General features: G+C 32.0%; 2 protein-coding genes and 1 pseudogene across 2 annotated transcripts in view; 2 read left to right on the forward strand and 1 right to left on the reverse strand.

The window, feature by feature from the left end:
• The window catches only part of LOC103874503, a 524,448-nt gene that overhangs the window by 229,405 nt on the left and 277,546 nt on the right, over positions 1 to 17,497 (reverse strand). The window lies entirely within an intron of this gene.
• On the forward strand, positions 127 to 5,667 carry LOC103874459 (sugar transport protein 8). The gene is made up of 4 exons (XM_009152886.3): positions 127 to 2,446; positions 2,832 to 3,151; positions 3,481 to 4,107; positions 4,209 to 5,667. Exons 1-4 carry the CDS (start codon positions 2,314 to 2,316, stop codon positions 4,626 to 4,628), a joined length of 1,500 nt encoding a protein of 499 aa, XP_009151134.1. The 5' UTR covers positions 127 to 2,313; the 3' UTR covers positions 4,629 to 5,667.
• Positions 6,987 to 16,892, forward strand: LOC103874460 (annotated as a pseudogene).

Consider the following 17,497-nt stretch of genomic DNA (forward strand, 5'->3'; position numbering starts at 1 on the left):
TGTAATACTATTATCAAACAAGAAAAGAAGACAAGGAACGAGTTATAAGTTGTAAGTTATAACTGATACAAACATGCAGTAAAACCTCTATAATACAAACATGCAGTAAAACTTCTATAAATTAATAGTCGGTAAATTAATAATTTCTATAACTTAATAAATTTCGTCGGTTTCAATTTGAACCGGCGTAAAATATGACACAAATCGATAAAATAATAAGATAATAATATTTTTAAAATTTTCATGTAAATATATAGTTTCGTTAAAATCATAAATTAATAATATATCTCTATACATATCTCTTATATACTAAAGCACAAGTCATATTGCCAATAAGATTTTGACACATGGTATTAATTTACAAAAACCTAAAAAATAATCGATAATTTTTTTTTCTTCATCTCCTATTTTTCTACAATTCAAACTGTCTATCCTAATTTTTCTCAGAATTTAATCCCACGTTTTAGTCCACTTATCTATTACCAAACTGCTTTTTGTCAAACTGCTTTCTTTTCTATATAACTTGAAATCATCGTCAAGTTATTATCAATAAATTTTTAATGCATTTCCTTTGTGTTCATTTTTTCAGAGTCTCACTTCACCGTACTTAGCCTACGTTGTATGAGAACCCAAATACCAATTATACTCTGGTGGTGTTCGAGACTATAAAAGAAATTATCAGCAAAGAAGGTAAACAAAGTATTTCTAAACTTCTTTTCTCTATAAATTGTTTTTCATAGTTGGTTTTATTTTTTGGTATGAGTTTTCATATATGTTCTTATGACTTATTTTTAGGAAATCTCTATTCCCTATTTGTTACAGATGGAGAAAACGTATTTGAAACAAGATATTGTAATCACTAATAAGAAACAAACACAGAAATGGAAAAAAAAGGAATAAAAGAAGTAGCCACTAAAAATATATAAGGGTTTTTGGAGTTTAGAAGATGATGAACGTGTTTGAGAAAAAGGTAAAGAAAAATCTCAAATGTGTTTTTTTGTAACATCAGAATATGGATATTCTTTTTCATAATTGTTTCTTTCTGCTGGGTTTCTAATAACTCTCAAACTATCAACAAAGTAGGTATAAATTTTAATAATGTTTTGTTATAGCTTATAATTATATCATTGTTCTATGATCAAAAATACAAATTTATGCTTTATATGGAAGATTTATCTACATGAAAAATACAAAGAATAACGAATGAATCACATAGAGTACTTTAAACTATAATTATATATGTTGGTATATATCTTAAATTTTTAACATAAAATGTTCGCTAGCTATATATATATATATTTCTCAAAAATACAAGATATATTGTTTTACCGTTTCCAAAAAAATTTAGGGTGAATGCAACCACCTCACATGCCATTCATATCTATATTTATATAGTATTAAATTAAAATATACAATAGTTTAATTTATTAATTATAAAATTACAAATTTATTATTTAATCATTTGAAGTATAATTATTTTGCTCCATGCGTAGCATGGGAATAACACTAGTTTTATATAACTACAAACTAAACATTATATTGTTGTTTTTATATTCACAATGAAAATACTTTTATTTTTTAATATTTTAATATATTTTAATAATATTTAGTAAAATTATATCGAAAACGACATAAAAATTCTATGAAAACATAAAAATATACACCAAATAAGATAATAAAATAATATGAAAGTTAATTTTCTAAAATTTAAATAATTTATATACGGTAAAATCAAATATATTTTTTTTTATTTTGTTAATAAAAATATTTAAAAATAGAAAAAAATCTAAAAAATGAAACTTTTGTAAATTAGTTACTCTATAAATTAATAAAATTTTAAAGTTCTAACATTATTAATTTATAGAGTTTCTACTGTACTATGATACTAACCTAGCAAACTGAAGCAACAAATCCACGCTGATTGTGCCTTTGGATAAAACCAAATCCAGACGTAATAAACCAGTTGTAATAAACCAGTTGTTATATATATATATAATATATATATGGATTATGGGGTACCCTTATATGGTAACAATATAAAGTCTTACCTTAAACAGACACTCCGAAAGTGGAGAACTGACTTTATGACAGCGATGTGCTGACTGTAAGAATCCCTCCCAAAGAGTCAAAACGGGAATATTTATCCAAATATATTGACCAAATATTCAATTCTTGCACAATGCCATTTTCAGACACCATCCGTATCTTCTTTTTCTGTATAAATATATGAACTGCTCTTTGTCTCATCAATAAGCAAAGATCTCTCTCTCTCCTTGTCTCTCCCTCCTTTTGAGAGATCTAGAGGTTTAAACAATGGCTGGTGGGTTTGTAGCGTTTAGTGGTGATTCCCCGGCCTTTCAGGCGAAGATGACTGTTTACGTCTTCATCTGTGTCGTTATCGCCGCTGTTGGTGGTTTGATCTTTGGTTATGATATTGGAATCTCTGGTACCATTCTCCTCTCTGTCAATATCGTTTTTTCTTCTTTTTTTTCACGTTACTTATAATCAAGATCTGTTCATTTTAGATCATATACGTATCATGTTATTTTAGGATGCGTCTAAAGATCTATATATATATATATATATATATATGTTTCAAAAAAAAAAAAAAATCTTAGATTGAAACAATGCTGTCAATATTAGTAAATCAGACCATAGTAGCTCACGTGACGACTAATGGTACTCATGGCAGGTCCGATGTAAATGGTGATCATAATCAAATATTAAATTGTAACTTTAAAACCTCAAAACTGATGGCATTAATCATTTTCTTAGTCTGCTTGCCCTCTTTCTTTATCGTTCTTGATATGGTACTAATGTTAAAACAACAGGTGGAGTAACGGCGATGGACGATTTCTTGATGAAGTTTTTTCCAGCTGTGTACGAGAGGAAGAAGCAAGCGCACGAGGATAACTACTGCAAGTACGACAACCAGTTCTTGCAGCTCTTCACCTCCTCTCTTTACCTCGCGGCACTCGTGGCCAGCTTCTTCGCCTCTGCCACATGCTCTAAGCTCGGCAGGAAACCTACAATGCAGTTAGCTTCTGTCTTCTTCTTGATCGGCGTTGGCCTTGCCTCCGGAGCTGCTAACATGTACATGTTGATCATGGGCAGAATCTTGCTCGGCTTTGGCGTTGGCTTTGGTAATCAGGTATTATAAACCAAAATATAAAACACCAAACAAATCAAGATCGGTACTAATAATGTTGATAATATATATATTCATAGCTGGTCCGGATATTTTGGAGGCTATATACAATTTATAAAAATATTTAATAAAATGTTTTTATCAGTTTTGTGGACCATACATAACCTTTTCACTAACCTTTGCTTAGAACCGGCTCGGTGTCGGAGTATAAAGTTTTTTTTTTTTAAAACCTTGTGGGATTATAAACTATACTTTGTTTTACTCCGTTTTGGACATAGGGTTTGTATGAGATTGTGCTTTAAGATATCTTTTTTTGTCGGAATATATTGTAGGCCGTACCGCTTTTCTTATCAGAGATAGCTCCAGCTAGGCTTCGTGGAGGTCTCAACATTGTGTTCCAACTAATGATTACAATAGGAATCCTTATCGCCAGCGTAGTCAACTACTTCACCTCTTCTATTCACCCTTACGGATGGCGACTGGCCCTCGGTGGCGCGGGGATTCCTGCCCTCATCCTCCTCTTCGGATCACTTCTCATCTGCGAAACACCGACGAGTCTCATCGAGCGGAACAAGACCGAGGAAGGCAAGGCAACGCTCAAGAAGATCAGAGGCGTCGAAGATGTTGATGAGGAGTATCAATCACTCGTCCAAGCTTGTGAGTTCGCGAGGCAAGTCAAGGACCCTTACAGGAGGCTGATGAAGCCCGAGAGCCGACCGCCTCTTGTCATCGGATTGTTGCTCCAGCTGTTCCAACAGTTCACTGGAATCAATGCCATCATGTTTTATGCCCCGGTTTTGTTTCAGACCGTAGGGTTTGGAAATAATGCAGCTTTGCTTTCGGCCGTTATTACAGGATCTGTCAATGTTGTCAGCACTTTGGTAGGGATTTTGTTAGTCGACAGAACCGGTCGGAGATTTCTCTTGCTCCAGGCTGCAGTCCAAATGCTCAGTTGCCAGGTTTTTAGATTTCTTATTCCTAACCATTTAGTTAAGACTTTAGAGTTAGAGTTTCTTGCGACGCAGGCAATCATCCTAAACTTACATTTTTTTCCAAACAGTTGGTCATTGGAATCATTCTAGCCAAGGACCTAGGCGTGAAGGGTACTTTAGGTAAGACAGAAGCCATGATAGTGGTCATCTTGGTGTGCGTTTACGTGATGGGTTTCGCTTGGTCATGGGGGCCATTAGGATGGCTGATCCCTAGCGAGACCTTTCCCTTGGAGACACGAACCGAAGGGTACGCATTGGCAGTGTCGTGCAACATGTTCTTCACGTTCGTGATCGCTCAGGCCTTCCTATCAATGCTTTGTGCGATGAAGTCAGGGATTTTCTTCTTCTTCAGTGCTTGGATCGTTGTGATGGGACTCTTTGCTTTGTTCTTCGTGCCAGAGACTAAAGGTGTCTCGATTGATGACATTAAGGATAGTGTTTGGAAGCGGCATTGGTACTGGAAGAGGTTTATGCTTAGAGGAGCATGATGTGAAGAAAAGAACAGCTTAAGCTTTTTGATCAATCAAACTTAATTTATATCTTTTTTGCTTTTCAAATGGATAACAATGTACACTGAACTAAGAAACAAAATTTGTTGATTCTTGTTTTATACTTGATTGATATGCTTTTCATGTTTGGTATCTTTAATGAAAACTCCATGACTCTAATTTTATGTGTGTTAACTTGTTAGCCACATGATGCGAGAAAAGTATAGTGTTCATATAACAGATGAGACTGTTACCTTATTATCAACGACTTAGATGTCATTCCATGCATTTTAAAAAAAAAAAAAATTGTGAGAAAACGGTCATTTTATACCCAACGATATGTTCGATTCATATTCATCTTATATGACTGTGCAAAATTATTATTTAATAGCTGACGTGGTATCTTCGTCAACAAAATTATTCATTTTATAATAATCATATAATTTTGCTGCCATATCAAAGCATTTACGAATATATCTCTTATACAAGATTAAATTTTTATTATTTAATTAATTTTTTAAATTTTACTAAGTAATAAAAATTTATAAACGCTTACATTTAAAAAAAATATTTTATAAAATAACTATTTTGATTTATTTTTATTTTTAAAATTATTGTGCAAGTGTCATTTTCATCAGCTAAAATAGTTGGTGTAACATCCAAGTCAGTAAAATTAGATGATGTAGCATCTGATGTGGCGAATAATATATGTTTTCGCTTAAAAAAACAAAATGTATGTAACTTGAATTTTTTAAAAGTATAGATATGTTTTTTGCACGGTCATATAAGCCGAGTAAGAATTGAACATATCAAGATATGTTAGATATGAATTAGCCGCTTTCCCTTAAAATACTAGAAGGATGATTAAAAATGTTTTGTTTATATTTTGGTGGAATTAATGGAATGAATTCATCCCATTCCATTCAAGATGAATGGTTTATTTCACATTATTTCATTTCAAAAAATTATAATTGAAGTATTGAGTTTGCATAAATAGTATTCTCAGAATGGTTTTAGATGGGGTGCTAGAAATTTTTTACAAAATTTCTTTTGATGGAAATACCCCTTGAATGGCTTGCGATGCACAGAATTATGATGGTGCATGATGGGTGACGGACCTATCCAATATGAACTAGATTATTGATGAAATGAGGAAACACTAAGGCTGAGTGGTGTAACCGTAGCGGTTGCGGTTGTGAGAGTTTGCGGATGCAGGTGATTGCGATTTTAAACTGTTTAAGAAATTTGTATGGTACTGCAGTTAGAAATTGATGCATTTGCGGGATACTTATGATTGGTTAACCACCAAATACAACATATGTTAAATAATAAATTAACAATATTTATATTTAATATAATTATAAAAATATTAAACGTCATAATACTATAATAAATATAAAATTATATTTTTAAATTATTGAAATATTTTTATTTTAAAAATTTATAATATAAATTAAAATATAATAGATATATTTTAGTATTTCTATTTAAAATTTCTATTTTTATTTTTGTATTTATATTATTAAAAAAAAGAAAGAAAAAGTTTACTTTCCGCAACCGTTGAAACGCTCGCTGTAACTAGCTTTTGAATTTAAGAGGTGTAGAGCGGTTTGAAACGGTTTAGAGCGGTTTGAGTGATTGTTGCAAAACGTCAACAACCGCTACCTACCGCAAAGAGTTGCGTTTGCGGGTAGTATCGGGGATATCAGTCATGCCCTCAAAGAACGCATGCTTGGTCTGATTGAGCTCAGTGTCGGCTATGTTCTCCAGTCATCTTTGATATGCATGGGACACGAACCGAAGGGTACGCATTGGCAGTGCCGTGAAACATGTTCTTCACGTTTGTGATCGCTCAGGCCTTCCTATCAATGCTTTGTGTGATGAAGTCAGGGATTTTCTTCTTCTTCAGTGCTTGGATCGTTGTGATGGGACTCTTTGCTTTGTTCTTCGTTCCAGAGACTAAAGGAGTCTCGATTGATGACATTAAAGATAGTGTTTGGAAGCGGCATTGGTACTGGAAGAGGTTTATGCATCAGAATGATGAGCATGACCGGTAGAAAATAATTTCTTGAGCTTTTTGATGAGAAACCAATGTGTTGATTCTTGTCTTATACTTAATTGATATGCTTCTTCGGGTTTGGTATCTTTTGATGAAAACTCCATGCTTCTACAGTTTTATGTGTGTTAACTTGTTAGCCCGTTGACACGATACGAGAAAAGTATATTGTCCATAACTTGGGGGGGGGGGGGGGGGGGGGGGTGGGGGGTGGGGTTTGTATAGTAATCACACCACTCTTTACAAGAACACCGTTAAATCATATCTAATCACATCTTGATGAACTTGGGATTGAACGTGGGAGTTGTTTTTCTTTCTCTAATAATATATGAATATTTTTGAATGTTTCAATGATAGTGATATTACCTTTGACATTGAATCGATCGTGCAGGTATTCAAGTATCTTTGTAAAACGTTCTGCCAAAAAGTTGAATCATATTTTGAACATTTTGCGACCCACTATCTTCAACAAATTCATACACTTGGAAAATCATTAAAAAAAATTAATGACCAAATCGAATCTGATCCTATGCACCTTCAAATAAACAAAAATAATAATAATCAATGTAACAAAAATAAAACCCTCTCCCCACGATTTGGTTTCGACTATTTGATAATTAAATTAGCTTATGAAAATATTCAACTAAAATCCTGAGATCCTTTAGTTTAATGCTTTCTTCAATTCTCTACCTGTCACCAGTCACCATAGCAATTTTTTAAAAGAGAATCATCCCTTGTGTAGAGCTTCATCAAATTTCTAAAATAAATTCCAGCTTTCAACCAAAAACAAACAACAAGAAACGTGTAGAAATATATTTTTTCCCACGATGCAACAACTTTCACATTTTATATTAGTAACTAACTATCATGGTACATCTATCTATATAAATGTAACGCCTTAGCAAAACAAATAACCATAAAAAAATGGATTTTCAAAAGAGGAGTTTGGGTTTCTTATCTCTTGCTTTTCTCTTCATCACTGGCTCTTCTGCTGAGTACCTCATTCACCAGGTTTACCTTTTGTCTTTACTTTCGCTCTTTTGTCTGTTTGTTTAAAGTACTTTCTCATAGATTACCCTCCAAAGTAGGTTTTAACAATAAAAAGACTTATCTAGGTCACAGAAAGCAAAGGAACAGAGAGCAACAGTTCTTACAGTCTCCAGTCGAATCTTGGTAAGCTTGTTGTCTGAAATACTTTTTCTATGTGTTTTCTTGATGAACATTTTGAAACCAAGTTCTTGATTTTATTAGGGCTATAAATGAATTATGTGTCTTAATTTTCAATGAGTATGTAAAAATATAAAATTCCATATTGAAGATTTCGATGAAAAATAAATAATCTAGAAAAGAGCGTGTAGGTAATGGGCTACGTGACTTAATTGCTGATTGACTTTGAGTCGGAAGTTCAAGAAATTATCCATTTTCCTGAAAAATCGTTGTTTACAGGAGTGACAAGAGTGTGGAGAGATGATCGACCCTCGAGTAAGATAGTGACAATAGCAGGCTACTCCGTGATTAAGGGGAGAGGCGAACCCTACGAGTCCTCAGTTTTTGAAGCTGCTGGTTACAAATGGTAAATGATTACATTCTGTTCATTTATTCAACTTGTTTATTAATTAACACTATGTTGATGAAAAAATAAATAAATCAACAGGAGGTTGGTTTTGTAGGTGACTGGTAATAAAAACGACGGTGGAAATGGCTATATATCACTTTACGTGAGGATGGAAGAGACCGAATCACTTCGATACGGTTGGGAAGTCAACGTTGATCTCAAACTCTTTGTCCACAACCCGAAGCAACACAAGTACTTAACTGTCACTGGTATATTTTCATCACTCATCCTTCATTTGATTTTCATATTTTACTATAGAGATTAGCCTATATAAGCCGAGTCTGATTGCAATATTGACTATTGTAGATGGGGCAGTGAAGCGATTTAACGCAGCGAAAAAAGAGTGGGGCTTCGGACAGTTGATTTCTCTTGCAACATTCGAAAACACGAACCAAGGATACATTGTGCAGGATACTTGTTCTTTTGGTGCTGAGATCCTCATCGTTAAACCGGCTAACCAACAAGAGAAAGTCACATTCATATCAAACCCACCAAATAATGTCTTCACTTGGAAGATTCTTCGATTCTCCAACTTGGAAGATAAATTCTACTATTCTGCTGATTTTCTCGTTGGAGACCGTTATTGGTTAGTACTTGATATGATATCTCACCATATTATGTAGTTGCATAGTTGAATTCTGCAGTGGCCAAGTGTAACATATAACGATTTTGGTTAGTACTTTATTTTGTCACCATATTATATAGTTCAATATGTAATAACGTTTTTTTGGTCAATGAATAATCAGGAGATTAGGGTTTAACCCGAAAGGGAGTGGAGGAGGCAGACCACATGCACTTCCAATCTTCTTATATGCTCAAGGCTTTAGGTCCAACGCAGTTGCTACAAACACTTGGGGTGCGGTTAATCTGCGGTTAAAGAACCAACGTAGCTCCAACCACAGGCAACTATATTGTAAGAAAACTAAACCAATCAAATAAATATTTTGTCTCCAAGAGAAACAAATCGTGTGAAATTAATATCATATTGGTGTATTCTTAATTTTCAGCTGCAGCTTGGTACCCGATCAGAAGTGGTTATGGTGTTGGAGTGAACAATATCATATTGATGGCAGATTTAAAGGATACATCAAAAGGGTATTTGGTGAATGATGCCATTATCTTTGAAGCTGAAATGGTTAAGGTCTCTGTGACCAACATCGTCCCCGTCTAGTAATCTCTCTTCTTATTTGTTATCGATCAAACAACCTTATGAATAAAGAGATGTGTGATGTGTTTGTAATAAGATGAAGTTGTTTATCCTTGTGATGTAATCGGTATTCTATCTGTATTCTTGACTTCCATTTTCCTGCTTTGTTATCAATGAATCAAACTCTCTTGGTTTTAACTTCTTTGAAAAATCTCACATCGTAATTTTAAAAGAACCAAAATTCATATATAAATTGTTTGAGTCAATTTATTTGTTACCAATTAGTTTTGAGTTAAAACAATAGGAACATCTAGATACTGGTCTGCACGGACCACATTCGTCCAATGGGTGGATGTGATTTTTAATTTTGGCGTATGGGTTTTTCTGCAGAACCGGTCATGGATTTTCAAAAGCCACAAGATAAGAAATAAGGTTGTTTTGCACATTTGGAAGTTTTCTTTTAAGAATATGTTTGTCATTGAGCTACATGAACAAAAAGTTTCAGAGTATTACGAAAATAATCAAACATAACGCCATACCAGTAGATGTCATAAGAGAAGATGTATAGAAAGTACCATGCTATCTGAATCAAAGAAACACAAACACAATACACTCATAACTAAGATAGTAGTCTTATGATATGATGGTGTCACTACAAGAAAACATCGCAATAACAACGAACTTATGAAGAAAACAGTCGTTGTTAATTTAACGACGAATTCAACATTTCTTGCAAATTTTATGTCGAATTGACAACAATCTTTTTACAACGAATTGATGACACAATATTTTCCTTGCGACATTGTGACAAATTTACGACGATATGTGCAATTGACGACGAATAGTGATTCATTGTTAATTCGTCGTAAGCCTTGTATAACGATTTATGAATAACCGAAACCGTCGTTGTTAAGACTATGCTTCTTGTAGTGTGTGCGTTCTAATAGGAGGTTGGAAGAGTTAGGATACAAATTGCTAAAGTATAAGCTCGAACCATCTAAACTGCTTGACTGTTCTTTTATTCACATTATCGGCTTGAAAAGAATTCAGTTTTGGAGGTCAGTACCCAAGAGATCAATCACACGAATTCTGACCTAGAGTAGGGTCATTCGCTCATTGAAGGAAAAGGTAGAAATAAACAACAAACCACTAAACCGATTTCTTCATGGTCGCAAGAAAGAAGAATTAACAAAGCAAAACCACTGAAACACCTAATTTCAATAAAAGACAAAGATCTCGCTCCACAAGAAGGCAGAAATAAACGATAAAATGCTTGCAACTCCCAAATGTTACTACACACAAAACGAAGAAGATTTGAAATGGATCAACCTATTTGCATAAGACCTGAAGTTCTCTTCCAAATCACCACCGAAGAAAGAACTAACACACAGAATGAAAGAATATGAGGGTCCACTCACAACGTCAGCGACAAACCACTGAACGCTAGATCAAACCCGTAAGATGGCAAATTCTGCCTCGTTCGTGTGGGTTTGATGTTAGAGGTTTGATTTTTCACATTTTGAAGTTTATAAACTCAAAACTTGTTTAGGAATGTCAATTTGAATTCATCAAACACTAAAGATTAATATTATAAACTAAAAGCCGATTTTGTTTTTACAAACCATTAAAGGACTACAAGTCCATGCTTTGTCTGATTGGCTCAACGCCGGCTATGTTCTCATGCCATCTCTGATATGCTGCTCCACAAACTGATTTATGCCTTCATACTTATTTTCATTGGCTGATCCAATGGAAGGGGCACACCGAACGAAACTTAGTCTATTGGTTAAGGTTTAAATACTTCTACATCAAGGTCTGAGGTTCAAATTTTAAACTATGCAATTTCTTATAGATTATATGCGGAGGTTCCAGAATATTGTAGGCAAAATCGTTCGTTATGATTGTCTGATGTGGTGAGAGTTTCTCCATCAAAAATATCGTACATGCATAACCGTCCATCGATCCAAGTGTTTTGAGAGAGTTTCATCGTGAAATCATAATTCGTGGAGTTATTCATCAGTATCACATATGTTACATGTAGTTGGTCATATGCAATACAATTATAGATTATATGATAATGTAATGTGTGTTAATCCGTGTTAAAAATCACTTCTTTCTATTTTAAAATCACTTTTTTAAATGTGTCAAAATGCGGATGTTGTTTAAGCCAATCAAAAATATAGGTTTTTAGTTTATTACAGCCGATTTGATTTTACTCAAGCGAAAGAACATGCTATATTTATAATAATCATTTTTATTGATGAGTTTCACAAAGTTTCGATGTGGGACATTTACACTTTGTAAATATATCTCAAATATATTTAATACGTTAACAGTTATAGAGATTTCTGTATAAATTATTTCCTAATCTCGAGGATATATAATATTCTAAATCTTGTGAGATCCAAAAAATCTTTTTAACCATAATTTATATTATATTGTTTATTTTTAAAATATTAATACGGAAACAAATAGCAAGAAAATAGAGAAATATGTTTAGGGATTTATGTTCTTAAATGTCCAAAATACTCTTGATGAATGACACAAATTTTTTCTTTGCAAGTATCATATAAATGTGTCAAATATTTGTAAATTCATGTTTTTTGTATATTATTAAGCTTTTATTCAAATGTGGGAAAGCACTTGGAGTTCAACATTGTAGAGAGTAGTTGTTCATGTGTTTTACATGGTGACAATATTCTCCTTGTTGAATTCAAAAACTTAGCTGAATTTCCAGTTTTGCAGTTGGAAAAACGCTAATCCGGCAATCTAATGCGATTTTGGCTACTCGACACAATTAATCGGTAAAAAATTTAACTGTCGATTTAATATAACTAAACACTATTACTCGGATTAATTACCTAAGAGTAATAATTTTTTTTGTTTAAATCAAATCAAAAGATATGCTTTGGGTTTACTACGGCCCATTTGATTTTACTCAAGCAAAAAAACATGCTATATTTATAGTAATCATTTTTGTTGTTGAGTTTTACAAAGTTTCGATGTGGATATTTACACTTCATATATATAAAGATCTCAAATATATTTAATGCTTATAGATATTTCTTACATATATAATATTCTAAATCTTGTTAGGTCAATAAAATCTTGTTAACCACGATTTATATTATATTTTATTTTTTTAAATATTAATAAATAGCAAGAAAATAGGGAAATATGTTAGGTGTTTTAATGTTTAGAACGTCCAAATTACCTTTAATGAATGACATGATTTTTTTCTTTGTAAGTTTCATATAAATGTGTCAAATATTTGTAAGTTCATGTTTTTTTTATATATTATTAAACTTTAATTCAAAATACGGGAAAGCATTTGGAGTTCAACGTTTTCGAGAGTTGTTCATATTTTCACATGGTGATAATATTCTCCACGTTGAATTAGAAAACTTGGCCGAATTACCGGTTTTGCAGATGGAAAAACGCTAATAGGGACAACCTACCGCGATTTTGGCTATTCAGCCAATAAATCAATAAATATTTAAACAATCAATTTAACATAACTAAACAATATTACTCAGATTAATTGCCAAAGTGTAATATTTTTTTTTAAAACCCAATCAAAAAGATAGGCTTTGGATTTTCTACTGCCCATTTGATTTTACTTAAGCAAACGAGCATGCTATATTTATAGTAATCATTCTTATTGATGAGTTTCACAAAGTTTCGATGTGGGACATTTGCACTTCATATATATAAAAATCTCAACTATATTTAATGTTTATAGAGATTTCCTACATAAATTATTCCTAAAATCTCGAGGATATATAATATTCTAAATATTGTGAGGTCAATAACATCTTGTTAATCACGATTTATATCATATTATTTATTTTTAAAAATATTAATAAAGAAACAAATAGCAAAAAATGAGGGAAATATGTTAGGTGGTTTAGTGTTTTAAATTTTTCAAATTACTATTAATGAATGATACAATTTTTTTTGAAAGTTTCATATAAATGTGTCAAATTGTAAATTTATGTTTTTATATATTATTAAAAAAAAATTTAAGTATGTTGACAATATTCTCTTCTTTGAACTTAAAAAATTGGCCGATTTACCGGTTTTGAAGCCAGAAAAACGCTAAACGAGGTCACCCACTGCGATTTTGGTTACTCGACACAATAAGCTTTTTGCAGTCAGAAAAACACTAAAGGATATCACCACCGTGATTTTGGTTACTCGACACAATAAATCAGTAAAGATTTAAATGGTCAATTCAACATAATTAAACGTTATTACTCGATCAATTGTCGAATAATAAAGAAAATTTTGTTGTTTAAACCTAATCAAAAAGATAGACTTTGAATTTATTGCGGCTCGTTTGATATTACTCAAGCAAAAGATCATGCTATACTAGGATCGGCCCGCCCTACGGGCGGGATATACATTATTTGTGATCTAGAATATACTCTATCATAATCTTCATAGTTAACAAATTGAAGTTGCATTTCTTATAAAAAGTAAGGAAATATTAAACATATATAGATATAGATATATAGTTTAAAAAAAATGTTTAAAATACTTTAAATTTTAGAAATCAACAACAATTTACACTTTCTACTTTCCCGTCATTGACAAACTATATTTTTAATTGTTAGGAAAAAGATATTGAATTATATTACAGAAATTATGTATTTTCAATGTATTATACTATTATCATTTGTTGGAAAAAATATATTAATTTTTTTTGGGATTGAAATTGAAATACTAATTAGAGAAAATGGATGAATAAATGTTTTAAATAGATTTGATCTAAGTAGTAAACAATATCAAAACTCTGAGACAATTTATTAATTTTTAGAAAGGTATGATAAATGTGAAATTTATAGAGAAAACATACTTTATATATAAATATGTGTATTTTTTCTTTCTTTCTTTGAATTATTTTACTTAATTTTCTTTTTGGAAATCAACAACAATTTTACAGTTTCTCAGGAAACAAAAAATTGAATTATTTTGCAGAAAAGTTATAATATAGTGTTATTTTAATTTATTAAGGTAAAACACATTTACATCCACTAACAATATAATATACTTTATTTTTCGGTAAAAATAATATAATATCTACTTGTGGGAATTTACACTTGAATGTAGTATATTTATCCCCTTCTTATTTTCATGCTAATCAGCATGTTCCCATAGTTATAAAATCTAATATAGATTTGTCTGTTTTTATCAAAAATATGAAATCTGTGCAGTGCATACTGCATACACTCGAGAGAGCTTACAAAGACCAACCCATAGTTAATTTACTAACCCTTTGACATCCATATCAAGTACTAACCTAATAAACCCAAATAAAAAAAGCCCAATTAGGATGATTAGAATCATTCACCTAGGAGCCCAAGTGAGATAGATAAAGTCTTGGCTTTGAAATGAAACATCCAACTAATAAAAAAACCTATCGAGAAGTACCATCTCCTCCGCAGCAGTGAATTTGAACAGTCCAGAATCTCGAGAACTCAGACTCATCTGCTCATCCTCATCCACCTCCATATAAGTCACCAAACCATTCATCTTCCCAACCTCCACCTTCATGGTCTCTCTTCTTCACACGCTCTCTCAATCTCTCACTCAATTCAGCATCCAGCCGCAGCTCCAACACAACCACCAGAACCTTATCAACTACCATCTCATCCGACCCCACTCTCTCTTACCTCGATCCTACTACGGTGGTGTCAAAACAGTCACCGTCTCCTCCCTAATTGTCGGGAAGAAAACCATCCTCTTCGCTGTCCCATGATCTTTCACTCCAACCTGCTTAACACGTCCATGGATTCGTTTCCAAAGCCGGAGAGCTCAAATCCAAATCAAAGAAGGCGAGAAACAACGGTATGTGAAGCATGAAATGATGAATTACACGGATACAAACTCAACTATTTATAGTCGTAAATTCACCGACTTGAAAAAGAAGATATTATTGAATGAGAAACGGTAGAATTAATGGGGAGAATGAATGAAGAAGAATGTTAATGACTACGGTTGAATGTAGTCCGTAACGCTTCTGGTTTCTCATTACCGATGAGAAGAACTCCAGCCGACCATCGGAGATTGGCCGTTATTAATCGTCTCTCGAGAAAATATAAAAACCCTAAAAATTTGGAGTCACTATTCTTGAAGAAAACAATAGTGAGAAGACAAAGGTAAATTGGGCTTAACTTCATTTTACACTTTTAGTCCCAACCAAATTTCAACTCGTTTAAAAGCCCATTAGAAACCAAAACGAAATCAGAGTTTTTGTTATATACACACGTGTCACTCTCTCCTTAATTTACTTTCTGAGGTGGCAGCACAGGAGTGAAACCAACATTTTTATATATATATAGATTTATAGTAATCATTTTTGTTGATAAAATTCACAAAATTTCGATGTGGGACATTTACCTTTCATATATATAAAGATCTGAAATATATTTAATGCTTATAGATATTTTTATATACATTATTTCCTAAAATCTCGAGAAAATATTGATAAGGAAACTAAATTAAATACATTAAAATGATGAAGAATCAAATAGAAAAATAACCGTAGACCGGATTAGAATTAGAAAACGCAGTTTAATGCTATACCATTAAAATGGTTTAAATGAAAACGGCACAACAAGTTTTAGTTGTCCTTAATGAAAGAGACGGGAAGGTTAATCGATAGGGATTATTAAAGTAAAAAAAATCCGAAGTATATCATGTTTGAATATTTATGAAGTATTAGGTGATAGTGATACTAACTTCGGCAGTGAGTCAATCGTGCAACTATTTAAGTTGTTGTCGTACGTAGAAGAGAGAGAAAGAAATATCACTAGTGTCACTTATATTCTCTATTTATTTATCACACACACACACGATTTGTTTATATAGGGAGTAAGAGCCAGTGTTATAAACCACTAAACAATACCACAAAATACAAGTCTTATCATGTGTAAAGAGATAATTTCTGAAAGCTGTTAGGTTTTAAATGGAAAAAACGGATCTAGCATTGCAGATTAAGCGGATCAAACGAATCGAATAAAACAAAAGTGGTTCTAGCGATACAAAAATAGATCTAACGGTCTAAAATATAAGTATGAATCATATAAATGAATATAAAGTGGTTCAAAATACTGTATAAATTTAAATTAATCTATATAAAATTTTATAACAATATATTTTTAATTAAAATGAGTTATTTAAAAAAATCATTATGAATAAATTGTTATTCAGAAGCTGATAGAAAATTATTTTAAACATATATATATTATTATTTTGAGTTTTCAAGTTAAATATCTATATATCTGATTTTGGATGATCTTAAAATAGTTATACTCGATAATTCAATTTAAGTTTACTCAGTTAGTAATCATTTTGTAAAACAGATGTAAACAAAAATATTATACTATTTAAAAAGAAAATCAAGCAAAAATCAATATCCACCACACATTACACTTTTCATATTTAACTATGTTATTATTGCATAAAAACTAATGTTATTACCAATTTTGAAAATGTGTACAAGATCCACTTTATTTGTATGAAACTATTCCTTATACGAGTGAAAAGCGTTTCTTTCTTTTTTCTTGTGTATGCTCTACTTATTTGGACAACTTGCGTATAATTCACTAAAAGTGCGACTTTTGACCAATGGAATGAGAATGAATATTTAATTTTTTTTATGATTTTTATAAAAGTATACTATTTATAAGAAATTAATTTTTCTTTTTATTCTTTATCATTTCTTTTTTATAGAGAATAACAAAGCAAAATTATTTCTCGTTATTTTTTAGAATGAGTAATCATTCCCATTCATTTCATTTTATTTTATTTTTTTCATTACTTTTTTATTTGTTCTAAGTGTTCCTCAAAAGATCATCGGCCCCACATTTTCATATTGTCTCATACATATGTGAATGGAAACGAATAATGGACGCTCTACCCTTGGGGTAGGACCTTTCTTTTGAACCGCTTTCAATTCATACTCTTAGAGCATCTCCAACCCATTGCTATTTTCACCTCTATAATAGCATTTAGAGGTGAAATTGCTCTAACCCACCTCTATTTCT

This window comes from Brassica rapa, chromosome A06 (genome assembly GCF_000309985.2).
Source record: "Brassica rapa cultivar Chiifu-401-42 chromosome A06, CAAS_Brap_v3.01, whole genome shotgun sequence".
In the NCBI taxonomy this organism is placed as follows: domain Eukaryota; kingdom Viridiplantae; phylum Streptophyta; class Magnoliopsida; order Brassicales; family Brassicaceae; genus Brassica; species Brassica rapa.

Bases quoted from the DNA above. Each gene is read 5' to 3' on its own strand.
- LOC103874459 (XM_009152886.3), top strand. From the start codon at position 2,314: ATGGCTGGTGGGTTTGTAGCGTTTAGTGGTGATTCCCCGGCCTTTCAG. The intron at 2,447-2,831 runs GTACCATTCTCC...TTAAAACAACAG, and splicing joins TTATGATATTGGAATCTCTG to GTGGAGTAACGGCGATGGAC. The intron at 3,152-3,480 runs GTATTATAAACC...AATATATTGTAG, and splicing joins GCGTTGGCTTTGGTAATCAG to GCCGTACCGCTTTTCTTATC.